We start from the raw sequence: 15375 nt of genomic DNA, 5'->3' as shown, positions 1-15375 counted from the left end.
AGCAGGCACGTGGTCGTTAATATACGAGGTTCTCCATCTAGAAGATCCAAAAGTCCTCGTCCTAGTTCGTTGAAAGCCAGTCTTAGGCCTTCTCGATGAGTCGATCAAAGATCTGGCTAATGGTCTTAGCACTCTTCTTCGGAATCCGCTTCTGGTCGTGCTCATAGTCAACATAAGTCACACCGAAGCGGGTTTCATAACCCTCGGCCCACTCGAAGTTGCTACAATATGCAGGTTAGCCAAGCCCTTTTTATGTAAGCTGGGGGGAGGCAACGTACTCTAGAAGACTCCAAGCCATGTAAGCGCGAACGTTCACTCCGTCGAATGTGTACGCATCCGCCATAGCACCGATGTAGTCCTTGAAATATTGGACGCGGAACTCGTCGTTGAGAAGTTGTTCCAGCGGCATATCGTTCTCACCGAGCACGCTGGTTCCATTTTCCGTAACATAGATCTTGGGATATCCATAGCGCTCGCTCAACCACTTGAGAAGCTTGCGGAATCCCAGGGCGGAAGGTCGCAGCCACGGTGATTGAGTGATTGGGCCGACACTAACGCCGTTCTTGTCTTCCAGGAGCAGCTCTAGATTTCCTGCAATATCATCGGGATCGGGCTCTCCTGTCTTGGCACGGATGAAGTTTGCACAGTAGTGGTTCATCCCGTAGAAGTCGTTGCTTCCTTGCACCAGGGCGAGGTCCTCCGGCGTCCAGGTGGGTAGTCGGTCACCTAGTTGCTTGATCATGCTGTCTGGGTATTTGCCATGATAGATAGGGTCGGCAAACCATGAGATGGCAAACTCGATTTTGCGATCGCAGGCTTCCACGTCAGCGGGGTTCTCGGGGTCCCAAGGCTCAGCCCAGTCACCTTATCAAGGGTCATTAGTTTCATTACTTGCATATAGGGGGGTGGAAAGTGAAAAACAACGATTAACTTACCGTTCAATGTGATACCGATCTCGCCACCGTCTTGTGCCTTGAACTCATCACGGTAGATCTTGACTGCTGCACCGTGCGCGACGAGAAGGCTATGACCCACAATCCACGGCTCAGTCGATCCGTCACCTACGGCGCTCTTGTTGCGATCACTAGTGTGTCCGGGGGCAAAGGAACCCGTATTGTATCCAAGTACAGAGCTACACCAGGGCTCATTGAATGTGATCCAGTGCTTGACCTTGGAACCGAAGGTCTTGAAAACCAGACGGGCATAGTTGGCAAAGTCCGCAACGAACTCCTCCTTGTTCAAGAACCCTCCATAGCGCTTGTTCAACTCATCCGGAAGATCCCAATGGAAGAGTGTCACCATCGGGATGATACCCGCTGCAATAAGGTCATCGACGAATTTCACGTAGAATTGTAGGCCCTTCTCGTTGACGGGGTCATTGCGGCCGCCGAGGGGAATAAGGCGGGACCTGGAGAAAAAAAAAGAGATCAGCAAAAGATATGCTTATATAGACGATGCTAAATAAGTTGCTGAAAGGGCATTATAGGACTGTACCATGATAGAGAGAACCGGTATGCCTTAGCACCGCATGTCTTCAACAATTCAATGTCCTCATGAGTACGATGGTACGAGTCGCACGCGATCTCGCCAGATCCGCCACCAGCGATCTTGCCAGGAACCTTGCAAAAAGTATCCCAGATAGAAGGACCCCGTCCATCCTCAGTCACGGCGCCCTCGATTTGGTAGGCCGCGGTGGCAAAGCCCCAAACAAAGTCGGCCGGAAGGGAAGATTGCCCTATAGATCCCATAATGGCGAAGTAAATATCGAAAGTAGTGAAGTAATCGAATCGCCTTGAATCGGGGTTTGATTTAAGGTCGCACACAATTGCGGCGCAGGTCTGGACCGAGAGCCCCTGAAAGAGCTGCCATGGATATTTATGTCCCACGAGGCTTTTCTGTGGCAGCGACCACACGGCAGGAAAAAAAAGGACAGCAGGCGAGAGCTTCCTTATCGTGATAGGAACTATCTCCGCCTGCCGGAGGAGATCCCGTTCCTAGAGCGTGGGTGAGTGGAGCCGCGATCGTGGAGCCCAAAAGCGCGTTAGTGCGATTCTCAAACCGAACGAGATTTTAGTCAAGAATGATTCGAGCAGGGTCCCCCTTGGCCAAACCCTAGTCAGCCTGCTCAGCCCTGGTCAGCGTAGGTGGAGAGGATGAAACGATGGAACGATAAAAAGGCGACGAAAACTGACCAAAACGACCAAGAAATATGGGGCGGTTAGACGGGCCGCCCACCGCGCGATTATAAGGGTTTAGCTAAAGATGAGGACTTGGGGATGCATAATTGCATATAGTCGACATGATAATGAGCATGATGATGACAGAGAGAGGTCCACCTCGTGGTGGGGCCGTTGGAAGCTCGACATACTATACTAGGATATACATCGCATAGTTTTACGTCTCGTACTTCTGTACAGTTTCAAACATGTAGATTTCAACATTGATGACCTCCAAAAAGAACTCCTCCACATCTGAAAACAAAAAGAAACCCCCCCATTCCGTCCGTGCCAAGCCCATTTCCCCCCTGAAAATACAAAAAAAAAACGCCGGAAGATAATGCGTGTCGGATTCGTTTTGATCATGAAAGTACCATATCTTCATCTTCGGATTCATCGTCCAAGCTCACGGCGGAACCCATCCGCCCTCGAGCGTTTTTCGAGTCCCTGTCACACTGCGCATCCGCTCCAAACGCACCAACCATCTCCAGATCAGGCCCTGCAATAATACGACCCTCGGTATCAACCACCTCGCATAGTTTAATCAAGCTCTGATGGCTGAGAGACTTGAACCCATCCGTCCGCACAATGCGGCCCCAGTGGGTCAGACAGAACTGTGCAGCTCGGCGCATGAGCCAATGTTCACTCGTTCGGCCAGCCCGCTCCCAGACAATGGCTGCATTCTCCACGTCTAGCTCGCGGCTCAGTCGATTCACACAGAGCAGACGGAGCTTGGGCATGTCGTAGAGATTGGCCATCACCAGCATCCCTGCCACGTCGATCACACTCGAGCAATACTCCGGGTGACCGGCGATACTGTCCGTGTAGAGGTAGTACAGGAAGGCACGCACGACGGAGTAGGGTTCCGGGATGTGCATCTTTTTGGTGTGGTACTCTGCCATCTGGGCCGCATAAAGACGCTTAAAGTGTGGCCATCGAAGCTGCAGGATGATCTTGTGAACATGAATAGGATCTGATGTGGCGGGGCTCGGCTCCACGAAGATAGGCTGTGTTTGGGCGGAAGATCCGGATGGGGTATCCCCCAGGTCATCTGAGACTGAGTAGTCGTGATCGTCACGAAATGCGGTAATGACAAAGTCCGCACCGCTCCCTGATTCGGGGGATTGGTCAAACACGGCAGAGAGGTCAGCCCCAAGTCCAGAGACGGGTGAACTCCCCGGACGGTCAGCTGGCCACGAGGCATCTTGGAGAGGAGCTTCCGCTGACAGACTGTTGCCAAGTAAGCCGTATTTCTCCAGGTCTATGGCTAGGACTTCGCTCATGTGATTCTCGTCACTGGCCCCAGGCGCATTATTGGCCAAGTCGAGGCTACATCCTAGTAGCCAGGCTTTAGTCCCCGTTTCGTTCACGGTACAGTAATGCCATCGATAACCGGGGCGGAAAATCTCCAGTCCATCAGCCAATCGCTGCCAGCGCAGAGAATTTAGGTCTAGAGCAGAGAGGTTACAGTCATGCGACCGCACAGTTTCAGACGGAGTGATCAGGTCGAGGAGGACACCCGAGGTAAAGGATTGAAAGTGGGTGCCGGAGAACAATTGGGGAACATTCGAACCAGAGTGGAATCGGAGACAGGAGATAGCACCCGGGGCAAGAGGCTTGCGGCGGCTAAAGTTGCGGACCTGAACGCTTGCGGAGTTGGCGGGATATATCCCAGAGCGAGGCGACAGCTGTTGCGAGGCAGGACTAGATATGGAGTCTGGATAATGAGCAATAGGTAATCGTGTATCCGGAAGATTGTCGGTACCTTGGGAGGAGGTGATTCCAGTTAAAGAAGGCGAGCCTTTAAGGTCGAGCCACCAGATGTCCGAAGTTCGTTCCATATTAGGTCCCAGTCCACCAAAGATCCAGAGACGGTTGCCCCAAACCCAAGCCGTGTGGTCGAAGCGGGCCGTGAAGCTCCATGTTCGTGACCATGTCCATGTTTGCAAGTCCAGATATGTTAGATCATCTAGAATGACGTTGTTCTCGCCAGTCACTCCGCCTACAATGAACAGCTTGTCGTCCTGGATAACAGCGGCATGGCGGGCCCGTCCCCGGGGAACCGATCCACTGATCTGGGGCAGAGTCCAGTGAAAGGTATTGAGGTCCAGAATAATGACGTCGGAGAGGTATTCGCGATGCTCGTTCTCGCCGCCAAAGATGACCAGTTTATCCCCTTGATACAGGCTGGCCGTGTGCCCTGAAAGAAAAGACCACGAGGAGTTAGCAAGCCAATACACTTCGCGACATTCATAGGTTGTACGGAATGACTGAGTGAGGCTGACCCATGCGAACCCCAGGAATGTCCCCAAAATTGTCCACTAATTCCCATCGCAATGTATTCAAGTCCAGACGGAGCACGTGGTTGTACACTGTGGTTGAACTAGCAGGTTAGTGCTCGGTATATGGTATAGAGGGGAAGAAAGGGACTGCAGGAATCTAAAGGGATGATCACGGCAGTCATACCTTCATCAGTGTACTGGTCAAACCCGCCGAAGGCGTAGATGCAATCGTTGCCGCAATACGTCAGTGAGGCATTCACCAAGCATGCGGGGACATGGCCCTGGGCTTTTTTCACAGCGGGGACCGAGTCGGCCATAGTGGTGGCGCGGCGACCACTTGCAGGGCTGGCGGGCATCAGGTATGTATCCTGCGACTGCATCACGAAGGCAGGAGAGCGAATGCGCTCAAAGGTGGTCGGATTGGAGAGTCTGAAAGATCCAGGCCAGGATGACGGAGGTCGTGAGGGTGGGTCCTAGTGGAACGGCAGATGGTGGGGAGAGGAGTGGATGAGTCGGCCATCAGGCGGTGCCAACGAGAACAAAGAAAGCTCAAATAAATGAAGCGCAATACCTAGTATCATGAGAGGACCCGCCCTTCTGGCTTCGATCGCATCGTGCAGGTGCCGACCAACTAGAAAATCTCGGGACGCCGATGAGACACTTCCGAAGACACTTTTTCCTTGACGGAGGCGATCGGCGCCGAAATTGGAAGTCGCCGGCATGTCATGTGCGGCTGCCACTAGACCCAATCTGCACTAGCGTATCCGTACCTGAGGTAACGGTTGCCCCGGCGAGACACTTTCTTGTCCGCAAGAGGAATTCTATTTATTCTTTCCATTCTACTTGGACCTCCTTCTCCCACCCATCTCCCTATTCTCTATTCCACACCTCATATCCTGCATTGATTCCCATATCTTGCATTGAATTATCCCTTCGTGGCTAGTCCTACTGTGACTTGCTTTACCACTTACCATACTCAAGAAGCTCCAATCAGTTCCAGCGATGGCAACTGCTTCGGTCTCTACGCCAGTGAAGACCCATCATGGGATCTTCTCCTCCAAGACCGCTGGGGGTCGTATGCCCCTGACTCCCTCTCCCAACACTCGGGTGACTCCCAGAGCATCTGATGAGTCGTCGCCATTCACCCCTCAGAAGGCAGACGCAGGCTGCGAGAAGCCCAAGTCTGTCTACGGCGGTAACCTATCCTCATACTTTGCCAAATCCTCTGGCTCAAAGACCACCGTGCCAAAGTCATCAGTCCCCAAGCCATCAGCCCCTAAGGCTTCCGTCGCCAAATCCTCCGTTGCCAAGTCGTCTCGCACACACCGTGATTCTCCTAAGTCGAACATTGCACGCACCCGTCACTCCCCAAAGCATCTGCAGCTTGGTGTCTCGGACTGGTCTCTGACCGGTACCGGTCCTTCTTCTTCTTCTTCTTCCTCCTCCTCCCAGACCCCCTCAAAGGAGCGCACTCGACGGGAGGTGACTACTCGGGCTCGTCCTACCAAGACCACTGTTCGCATTTCCCACAATGCCGGGGATCGATTCATCCCTAATCGAACGGCTAGCGAGGGCCTTGTCACAAGCGGCGCAGCTAAGCCCGACGAGAGCCAGCGTCCCAAGACAAGCGGCAGCGAGGGTTCGACCGTTCTGGCATCTGCTGCCAGCGCCTTCGATATCAGTGGACGTGCAGTTGAAGATGATTTGACTGCGGCTTTGGACAACCTGGGCCTCGATGATAATGAACCACCAAACTACACCCGCCCCCCTCCAGACGCTGTTGCTTACGAGTCGTCGCTGGCAAACGCCTGTGGTGTGAACCTCAACACTCGTATTCTGGCATTCAAGCCTCCGCCCCCGAATCATCCAAGCCGATTGATCTCCGCGCTCAGTACAATCGTCCTCTTCGTCCAGCCAAGTCCCAGAACGCCCAGTTCCGCCGACGAGTTCAGACTGCCCCGGAACGAGTCTTGGATGCCCCCGGTCTCCTGGATGACTACTATCTCAACTTGTTGGACTGGAGCTCAGGCAACCAGGTCGCCATTGGTCTCGAGCGCAACGTTTACGTCTGGTCTGCCGAGACTGGCACTGTCAGCTGCCTTCTGGAAACCTCGCCCGACACCTACATCAGCAGTGTGAAGTGGAGTGGCGATGGTGCATACGTTGGCGTTGGTCTTGGAACCGGCGAGGTTCAGATTTGGGACGTCGAGGAGGGATCCAAGCTCCGCAGCATGTACGGCCATGACTCTCGTGTGGGTGTGATGGGCTGGTCCAAGCACACTCTTTCAACTGGCGCTCGTAGCGGTCTCGTGTTCAACCACGACGTTCGCATTGCGGATCACAAGGTTGCCGAGCTAGTTTCCCACACTTCGGAGGTGTGTGGTTTGGAGTGGCGCTCGGATGGTGCTCAGCTTGCTACCGGCGGAAATGACAACCTGGTCAACATCTGGGATGCCCGCTCCCTTAGCGCTCCCAAGTTCACTAAGACCAACCACCGTGCTGCCGTCAAGGCTCTGAGCTGGTGCCCCTGGCAATTGAACCTCCTCGCCACTGGCGGTGGCTCCTACGATCGTCACATTCATTTCTGGAATACTACCACCGGTGCCCGTACCAACAGCATCGATACTGGCTCTCAAGTGACCAGCCTCCGATGGAGCAACCACTACCGTGAGATTGTCAGCTCCAGCGGCTTCCCCGACAACTCGCTCAGCATCTGGAGCTACCCGACTTTGGTCCGTAACGTTGAGATTCCTGCCCACGAGACTCGCGTTCTGCACAGCAGCCTTAGTCCCGATGGCCAGATCTTGGCCACCGCTGCTGCGGATGAGAGCCTGAAGTTCTGGAAGGTGTTTGAGCGCAAGGCTGGCAGCAGCGCTTCTGCTTCCCGCGAGGGCGGTGTTGGTAGCAAGGCCCAGCTGACCAAGTCAATGACTATTCGGTAAACGGTGACGACTTTCGGTCTTCATATTCTTCTTATCTGTTTTTTTTAATACCCGGTTTTCATGGTGATCTTGCGAGCATTGATGGGCTGGGGGACATTCATTCTGTTCGGCGTTGATTAGGATTTTACTTCGGGGCTTATCTAGGGGAGTTTCTGGTGATGCATGTGATTGTCATAGGTTGAGCTGTACAAATTGTGATTGTGATTGTCTCATATTATCTCTCACAAGTAATTCCTTTTCGTCTTTAAGCCTTCCATCTAAAAGCCTCCATTTCCTCGGGAGGCTCCTCCTGGGCACCAAGGCTGGGGAGCCGATCTCCGTATGGATGACTAAGCGCCCGGGAGCTGGAGGCGGTTTTCGACCGCGGAAGTTGGACCTTCACCTTCTCCAACTCATCGGCCAAACTACCCATCCCACCACCTCCTCCATTTCTTTCAGCTTGCATTTCCTGCCTGATTTTCTGTGCATACTGTTCGCTCGTTACCTCAGAAAGGACTCTACGGACTCGTAGGTCGTTTGGACCCGCCTTGATTTCCGAGAGCCGTGATCGACCAGTACTCCAACGGCGTCTCCCGTTGCGACGGAAGACCATATCCTCTGGTCGAAGCCACGACACATTCGACCACACCACTGCTATTCGTGAGGTTCTCCTTTCAGGCTCCTTCGCGGTCTTTTCTCCTGGACTCCAACCAAACTCCGTTTCGTCGCCGTCATGTCGAACCAGCAAGTGGTAAGTCCAGTCTCGCGACAATCTACCTAACACGGTCGCAACGACACTCTCTTCCGCTCATCGAAGTTGTGTGCGCTCTTGACTTGAAAATGGCTGTTCAACCATCTTGGGTATTTTGAATGGTTCGCTGATGCTATCCCTCGCTATCACAGGGTGCGGTATTCGAGAAGGTCATCAAGGACGTCTGCGAGAACTCCCAGGTCGACTTTGAGGAGAGCGGTGTTGACCAGAAAACACTGCTTGATCTGCGCGAGGTGAGTTACAAGTTTTGGTCTTCCAAATGGCGACTTTTGATGGCTTTGGATATGGTCACTCTGGGGAGGGTCAGCCAAAAGCGGGGGAACCCGAAGTGGTGCGGGAGGCAGTGCTTATGGGGGAACACCGGAATATGAGACTCCCTTTATATGCCGCCGCCGCTACCCGCCTAAGAGGGGCTTAGGCCGCCAAGCCATCATTCGTCGAAATGCCTTGCACTTTTATGGCCCCATCATCACAACATTCAACTCTAACAACCTATCTATAGACCTGGCAAAAGAAGCTCTCCTCGGTCAACGTTGCTCAGTTCCCCTGGGATCCCCCAGTTCAGCCCATCCCCCAAGCTCCCCTGCCTCCTCAGGCTACCGTCCCATCCAACGCACCCCGCCCACCTCCTCCTCAGCCTCAACATGTCCCTCCTCCAGTATCTATGCCACAGCAAGTTCCTATGCAAGCCCCTGCCCCGGTGGCACCCGTCGCACCGCCTCCCATGACCGCCCCTCGAATCAAGACAGAGCCTGGCGTTAATGGCCCACCTCAAATGCCCCCAATGCATCAAAATATGCCTGGAAACACGCCAAACCCACAAATGGCTCGCGACCGTGCTGCAGCTCAATTGACCCAAAGATTTGGCGCCTCCGCTGCCACATCAGTCAGCCAGCTCCAATCTCAAGCTGCTGGGCAACAGCCCTACTCGCAGATGCACCACCCTGCCAATGGCCAGATGCCCCAAATCAAGCAGGAGTCTGGCCATCCCTCTCTCGGACCCAGCCAGACCGACGGTGCCGATGATGCACTAGCCGACTGGAAGGCAGAGGTTGCCCGTCGCCGAGAAGCCGCCCAGAACGGACAAGGAGATCATCTTCTTCGCGAGTATCTGAAGCATCAGATGAGCGGGTTGGAGGGCGGCGGTTTGCTTCGTCCTCTGTCTGAGCAGGAGTCAGCCATCGCAAAGGCACGTCGCACAGCTCTTGTCGCTCCCCTGGTTAGAGCCAATGCGTCGGAGTCAACCCCTCCTTTCCCCAAGACGCTTGGTCAGTACGACGGCGTGGACGACGATGTGAAGGAGGAAGCGGACGAGGATGCGATTAACTCGGATTTGGATGATCCTGATGATCTTATCGATCACGAGGCAGAGGCCGACGAGGCCGATGGTCAGGTCATGCTTTGCACCTACGACAAGGTCCAACGAGTCAAGAACAAGTGGAAGTGTACCCTGAAGGACGGCATTTTGACCACTGGTGGCAAGGAGTAAGTCTTTAAATTTTGATTTCATGGTGTTTCTTGATGAGTGGGAACTGACTTGATACTTAGGTACGTCTTCCACAAGGGACAGGGTGAATTCGAGTGGTAAATTACCCTCATCGCCATCTAGTCTCTCAATCTACAGTCTTTGATGTTCACGAAATTTCTGCGATCGGTCTGTAATACCTTTTCTTTTTCCTATCGTCCAAGTGCTTCTTCACTTGGCACACGAAAATCATCCCCCTAACCCTTTATGTTCTTCAAATGGTCGGTGCAAGCGAAGTCTCCTTTCCTCGTCACGATGGTTTCTATTTTATTTCATGCTCCCACAAACCCAAACAAGACTGGACCTCGGGTTTTGCCTTATGTTTTTATTTCTTCCATATGAGCATCGATCTGCTCATAGCGCTCACAGTGCGGCTGGGCTTGTGGATCTATCTTCTTCGCCCCTGCTTTTGTACTAGAATAAATTGGCAAATCCTAGCTAGGTTCACCAACTACAAATGGATATTTTTACCAATGCTCGGCTTTCAATGACTGATCTGGGAAGAAGATTATTGCCAGTCAATGATACCGAGGTACGTGAGTTGTAAGGAGGATATAGCCAAATAAAGTGACGAAAGCAATCAGATAATCACAATAGACGAGAAGCCAAAGTGTATAAAATCCATATCTACACGATCCGACGCCAGAGAACCACACTTTTGTTTGTAGTTTCAGTTTCCAGTCCCAGTCCGAATTTGCGAGAAGCCAGCAGCCAACAGGGCAAAGAAATAAAGCCCATAGTCAAGACGTTTCTTGACCAGCAGAAAGAAGGGACCGACAAACCATCAAGGTATACCCGATGATCATTGAAGCAGGGTCCCTTCGTCACGATCCAAGTGCAGCCCGATAAGAGGGATACCTTGCTTCTCGCGGACGCTTCGAGAGTTCGAAGGTAGCCAAGAGGGGGGAGGTAACGTCAACCGTCTCCCTGTGATTGGAAGAAAGAGACTCAATCATGAGCATAAGCGTAACCATAGATGGAATCAAGAAAAGCAAAAAGCCAACCCTTGGAAAAAAACGCATAACGCAAGCATGCAATAACAGAAAAGGGAAGAACACCACAGGTATAAACACACTCATTCCCATTTTCTCCCGAGGGCTGAATCCCAGCCATATCAAGCGGGGGAGAAAAAAACAAAAGACACGAACCAGGCCCTCTAGATAGACAAACAGACAGAGAAAGGTAATGATCTTGCTGGGTAAATCTGGATCGCTCAGGCTGTGAACGGCTCTACCAAGTTGCCTTTTTCCCAGAGAGATGGGGAAAGGTGGTAACTGCAAATGGCGACGGGGGATATCAAGCAAAAGAACAAACTCGAAATGAAATAAAACATATACGAGGATGAAACCATTGAGATCGGGGTACTCGACCCAAAGAAAGAAGGACAGCACGTAGAGGTAAAGGTCAAAATCCCGGATAGATAAAAGTCAAGATGAAAACTCCATAGTCACCGAACCAATTCATGACATCGTGTTTGGGAGAAACCCAAAGAACGGCGCAGGGAAGAAGGGCCTCTCAACCGTATCGATTATTTGCATCAAAGAATCGCTGGGTATTATTTGCATGCACAAGCAAGGACTGAGAGATTTATGTATTCTCAATAGCCCATCACGCTTACAGAAGTCCCTCCTCGCCGATTCCGGGGAGGCCAGCTCCTGCAACGTTAATGTTCTGTCCCTGCATGACGCCACCGCCGAGATTCAGATTGCGGCCTGCTGCAAGTTGGAAATCCGGGTTGCATGGGGGCGAGTGCGATTTGTGATATTTGAGACCGTTCAGGTTCTTATAGCGCTTGCCACACACTTCACAGCGATACGGCTTCTCCTTCTCCATGCCCAGGGTGCCGGGGTAAGGAGTTGAAGTCTCCGGATTGACAATCGAGAAAGTTCCGTCAGCGTTATCGTGGAGCTGTTGGTTATTGTGACCATGCTAGAGCGAGGAAAGAAAAATGTTAGTGTTTAATGTCATACGGGATCGTTCGTATATACTCACAGCCTTGTGATATTTGAGACCATTCTGGTTCTTATATGCCTTCTCACAGCCAATAACAGGACAGCGGAAGGGCTTGGGCTCTTCATTAGGAAGGATAGAAGTGGTGTCAGGAACACCGGCCAGAAGCTGTTGTTCCCGAATCCGCCGAGCAATATCGCTGTTAGGGCCATATTGAGCTCCGCTGAGCTTGAAGTGAGCATTAGGAGTGCCCATTCCACCACTTGGACTAAACAGCCGCTTGGCCGGCTCGTCGATGCAAAGATCAACCATATCATTATTACCGGGGTAGCGTCCATATGGAACCTGATTCTGGCCCATCACATTTTGCTGCATAGTGAGATCGCCAAATCCGCCTACCACGCTCTCATCGATCTCAGCCGGCGTGCCGGGCCCGGACGAATCGGGGGTATTGCGGAACTGAGAGTTTTGGAGTGGATTGGCCATCAGAGTCGGGGTATTGACGGAGGAGACGGTAGGATTGTTTGACAGGGAAAGTGGACGTGTAGAACCGATCGGGGTACCGGGCTGAGAAGGGGTGTTGAAGCCCTGATGACTAGGAAGCATGCCCAGATTTAATTGCGGGCCTTGGTTGGAGTTGCCAAAACCGCCTTGGCCACCTTCGCGTAACTGGGAGGAAAACAGCTGGGAAGTTGCAGCATCCGCATCGCCCATAGGGTCGTCCAACTCCATGTCATCCATCGTATCCAGATCCACGTGCTGTAATGCGGAGGGGGTTGGCCCATCTTCCGTGACATGTCCAGGGTGCGGTCAGGCTGTAGGCCGCGTCCTTGGTTGCCATGTTGCTGGCTCTGTTGCTGTGCGATCGCGGCAGCCGCCAAAGCAGCCCGATTTTCACCTTGACTCGGGCGATGTCCTTGGTTGGGCGACTTGGTCGCATGGGCTTCCTCGTAGTGTTGTAATAGGTCATGAAGCGTCGGTAACGTCACACCGCAGCAGGAAAAGTCCCGCATGAAATTGGCCTCCAGCTTCGGCAGATATGAAGAAGAGTGGAAAGAAGGCGACTGGAAGGTAAACGGAGAAGTGCCGGTCATGATAATACTGTGGGGAAATTTGCTTGGTCAGTCTTCTGATGCGGTGGAACGATCAAGCAGAGCACAGAGGGCCTTTTGGAAGGGCCAGGAGGGATCATCATTTGGCCTCCGCGTGCCCTTGTGCGCCTTTCCCGCTCTAATCTATTCGTCTCATGGGAGGGGGAGGGGGTTTCCGCCACTCACTCATCACGAATCCAGCTTCCTACAGATACACCACCCCAACTCATACCGCCCACCAAGCTTCCTGCGAGGGATTCCCGCCGGCCTTTGTCGCGGGCGGACCCCGACATGGAGATCGGCTTCGTCCCGTTTCCCCATTGTGGATTAAGGGCACCGATCGAGTCCTTGCGAGGCGGCGGAGCCTTGAACATCGCGAGTCCACCGCTAGGGTGGTGCGATATACTACCCGTGCGCTCACCGGTACCAGCTCTCTGGAGTGCCGAAGTGAGATTCGAGGCCTGTTGCCCTGGTGGTGAGACCGAGGCCGACTGCCGAGTGGTGATGTCAATGGGAGCGGCGCCTGTCATCGTGATGGAGGGGAAATAGGCGTCGTCAAGGATGATAAGGTTTCAAAGTCGTTGTAGACACTCCGTGTGTTCTGGAATGGTGAAAGAAGCAAAGAAAAAAAATAAGGCCCGTAACCTTTTTTTTCTGGAAGGTCTCTAGAGATCCTAGTTCCCTGTCCGGTCCTGCGCGAAGCAAGAGCACGCCAGCGAGGAGTTGAGGGGGACAGGGTTAATGGGAAAGGTCCCGTGTTGAAGCGCGAACGAAAGTCACCGTGGAGAGTTGAGAAGGATGAGAATGCGACAGGAAAGCAAGTCTCGCTCAAATGCCCCTCGATGGGTGTGGACTTTTAGGTGGATGGCGGTTTTGGGCGGGTTCGAGGAGTTCCACCCTCGGATGATGTCCCACTCTTGGTGCTGGGGCCCAGCGAATCGCCTGTCTCTTTGGCGCAGTAGTGGCGATGGACGCGCTGGTCTTCCTGTTTTGAATGTTTGGATACCGCGTGTTGCAGAGACTGAAGGATGAGAATGCTCTTGAGATGAGTATAGTTTTTTTTTTGGACCTGGCACCAGATAAGAGAGGGACAGAAGGAGGAGGTAGGACCTCGAGTCCCCCAGCGGGACTTGCTACGGATGGAGGCAACCCTGCCGTTTTGGGGTTGGCGTCGTTACCGTATTACCAGAGGCACGTGATGCAGTTCAAAAGGGAGCACATAAAAGTAATTAATTTCCGTATCCTACTTTCAATTGAGCTGAAATTTGTCTGGGAGATAGTGTATCTAGGTATCGTTAGATCTATCACGACTTGATCAAATATTCAGGTATGCTATAACTACCATCGTCTACTTTGTAGCTGTATAGATGTCGATGACGGAGGGTCCGATGTCAATCTAATGATGCCACGACACACCGCTTGCAGAGTCCAGCGAAGGGGACGTCATGATCCGTAATGGGCTGTACGGGCCTGAAACACGGGCCTCCAGACTAGCGTAACTTTGGTATACTTTTCGTATACTCTGGTATACTTTGGTATACTTTTCGTATACTTTAGTAACCAACGGAGGTAATCAACGTGGTGAACTGGGGTATCCTCCGGTATCGTTTCCCCTCCACACGGCTAACCGTATTAAATGACTAATTAGTCGTCGCCGATGATGCGCTCTTGAGCTCTTTCATGTTTACGTTTCCGACCTCCATCCTGTCATCCAGCCTGCTCATCTATCGACTCTTGTTAAGTTGATTCGTCCTGACAATACTGATCCAGCCACCTTGTCCACTACTTGAACCGGATCCTCCAAGTCTTCATCCGATGGGGGGAAGATTTTCATCATGGTTGACTGTTCTTGCCGACGCCGCGGGCCTGGTGTGGAGCATCCAACCAGCGAATCCTCGTTCTGATGGGTACACCGTCGCCCATGGTTCATCGTGAAGAGAGTCAGGACTCCACCACTTCCTTCTTGCCGGTCGTCCCTTGGGAAGGGAGCACCTATCGGCGGTATCGACTGCTCGCGTATCAACGAAAGTTGCCCGCGCTAAAGCATTCGGATACCGATCATCTAAAAGCATGCAGGCTAGCTTCAAGCTCTCCCTCCTCTCCTCAGTAGATCTGGGGTCCCCTCTGCAAGGGGCAAGATCATTTTGTGGTGGCGATTTCCCGATCAGCCGAGGGCCATTGTCCACCAACGGACTCCATTGGACTCCGCGGTCTTCGCCCCTGGTCTGAATAATAATGTACTATTGTCAGAGACAGGCAGTACATACGACTAAGATCCGCCGTTTTACGCCGCTGAAGCTGAGTTGGATCACCTGGCCCCCTTTTTGGTCTCCAGTTTTGCTTGGTGATTAAGGGGCAACAATGTGACGCTGCTCCATCCAAACACACACTATACGAACTCTGAAAATAATACAGGATCTCCGGCACCCTCATATAATCGGGCATTGTCGATCCGCAAATAGTCTTCAACATCGTGGTCTGTCCAATCGCCCAATGTCCCAACCCAAAGTTTCAGTCGGGAAGCAACGGGGTCTTGGCTTTGGCGCTAGAAACGCGGCAGAAGCATTCGGTCGGCCTTCGATCAATTAGCGTTGCCCGGAGTCTTCATGCCCTATGGG

The 15375-nt window shown here is 52.7% G+C and overlaps 6 protein-coding genes across 6 annotated transcripts; 2 read left to right on the top strand and 4 right to left on the bottom strand.

Annotated features, from left to right (window-relative positions):
• Positions 1-82: 82 nt before the first annotated feature.
• On the bottom strand, positions 83-1748 carry N7496_011773 (Beta-glucosidase 1B; the record flags this gene model as incomplete). Its single annotated transcript, XM_056704686.1, has 4 exons — positions 83-221; positions 279-864; positions 936-1408; positions 1495-1748. 4 exons carry the CDS (start codon positions 1746-1748, stop codon positions 83-85), a joined length of 1452 nt encoding a protein of 483 aa, XP_056550646.1.
• Positions 1749-2578: 830 nt separating this feature from the next.
• N7496_011772 (Kelch motif domain protein) lies at positions 2579-4878 on the bottom strand (the record flags this gene model as incomplete). Its single annotated transcript, XM_056704685.1, has 3 exons — positions 2579-4416; positions 4502-4588; positions 4683-4878. The coding sequence occupies 3 exons, from the start codon at positions 4876-4878 to the stop codon at positions 2579-2581; spliced, it is 2121 nt and encodes a 706-aa protein (XP_056550645.1).
• A 622-nt stretch (positions 4879-5500) lies between these two features.
• Positions 5501-7440, top strand: N7496_011771 (WD40 repeat domain-containing protein; the record flags this gene model as incomplete). Its single annotated transcript, XM_056704684.1, has 2 exons — positions 5501-6311; positions 6413-7440. The coding sequence occupies 2 exons, from the start codon at positions 5501-5503 to the stop codon at positions 7438-7440; spliced, it is 1839 nt and encodes a 612-aa protein (XP_056550644.1).
• A 244-nt stretch (positions 7441-7684) lies between these two features.
• On the bottom strand, positions 7685-8032 carry N7496_011770 (uncharacterized protein; the record flags this gene model as incomplete). The annotated part of the gene is made up of 1 exon (XM_056704683.1): positions 7685-8032. One exon carries the CDS (start codon positions 8030-8032, stop codon positions 7685-7687), a length of 348 nt encoding a protein of 115 aa, XP_056550643.1.
• Positions 8033-8152: 120 nt separating this feature from the next.
• Positions 8153-9680, top strand: N7496_011769 (transcription initiation factor IIA large subunit; the record flags this gene model as incomplete). The annotated part of the gene is made up of 3 exons (XM_056704682.1): positions 8153-8170; positions 8323-8424; positions 8694-9680. The coding sequence occupies 3 exons, from the start codon at positions 8153-8155 to the stop codon at positions 9678-9680; spliced, it is 1107 nt and encodes a 368-aa protein (XP_056550642.1).
• Positions 9681-11330: 1650 nt separating this feature from the next.
• N7496_011768 (zinc-coordinating transcription factor SFP1) lies at positions 11331-13287 on the bottom strand (the record flags this gene model as incomplete). The annotated part of the gene is made up of 4 exons (XM_056704681.1): positions 11331-11645; positions 11709-12451; positions 12565-12767; positions 12944-13287. 4 exons carry the CDS (start codon positions 13285-13287, stop codon positions 11331-11333), a joined length of 1605 nt encoding a protein of 534 aa, XP_056550641.1.
• Positions 13288-15375: the final 2088 nt, after the last annotated feature.

This window comes from Penicillium cataractarum, assembly GCF_028827025.1.
Source record: "Penicillium cataractarum strain IBT 29864 chromosome Unknown utg000009l, whole genome shotgun sequence".
Taxonomy (NCBI): Eukaryota; Fungi; Ascomycota; class Eurotiomycetes; order Eurotiales; family Aspergillaceae; genus Penicillium; species Penicillium cataractarum.
The sequence above is the reverse complement of the archived record's forward strand: the minus strand, read 5'-3'. Positions and strand labels throughout refer to the sequence as shown.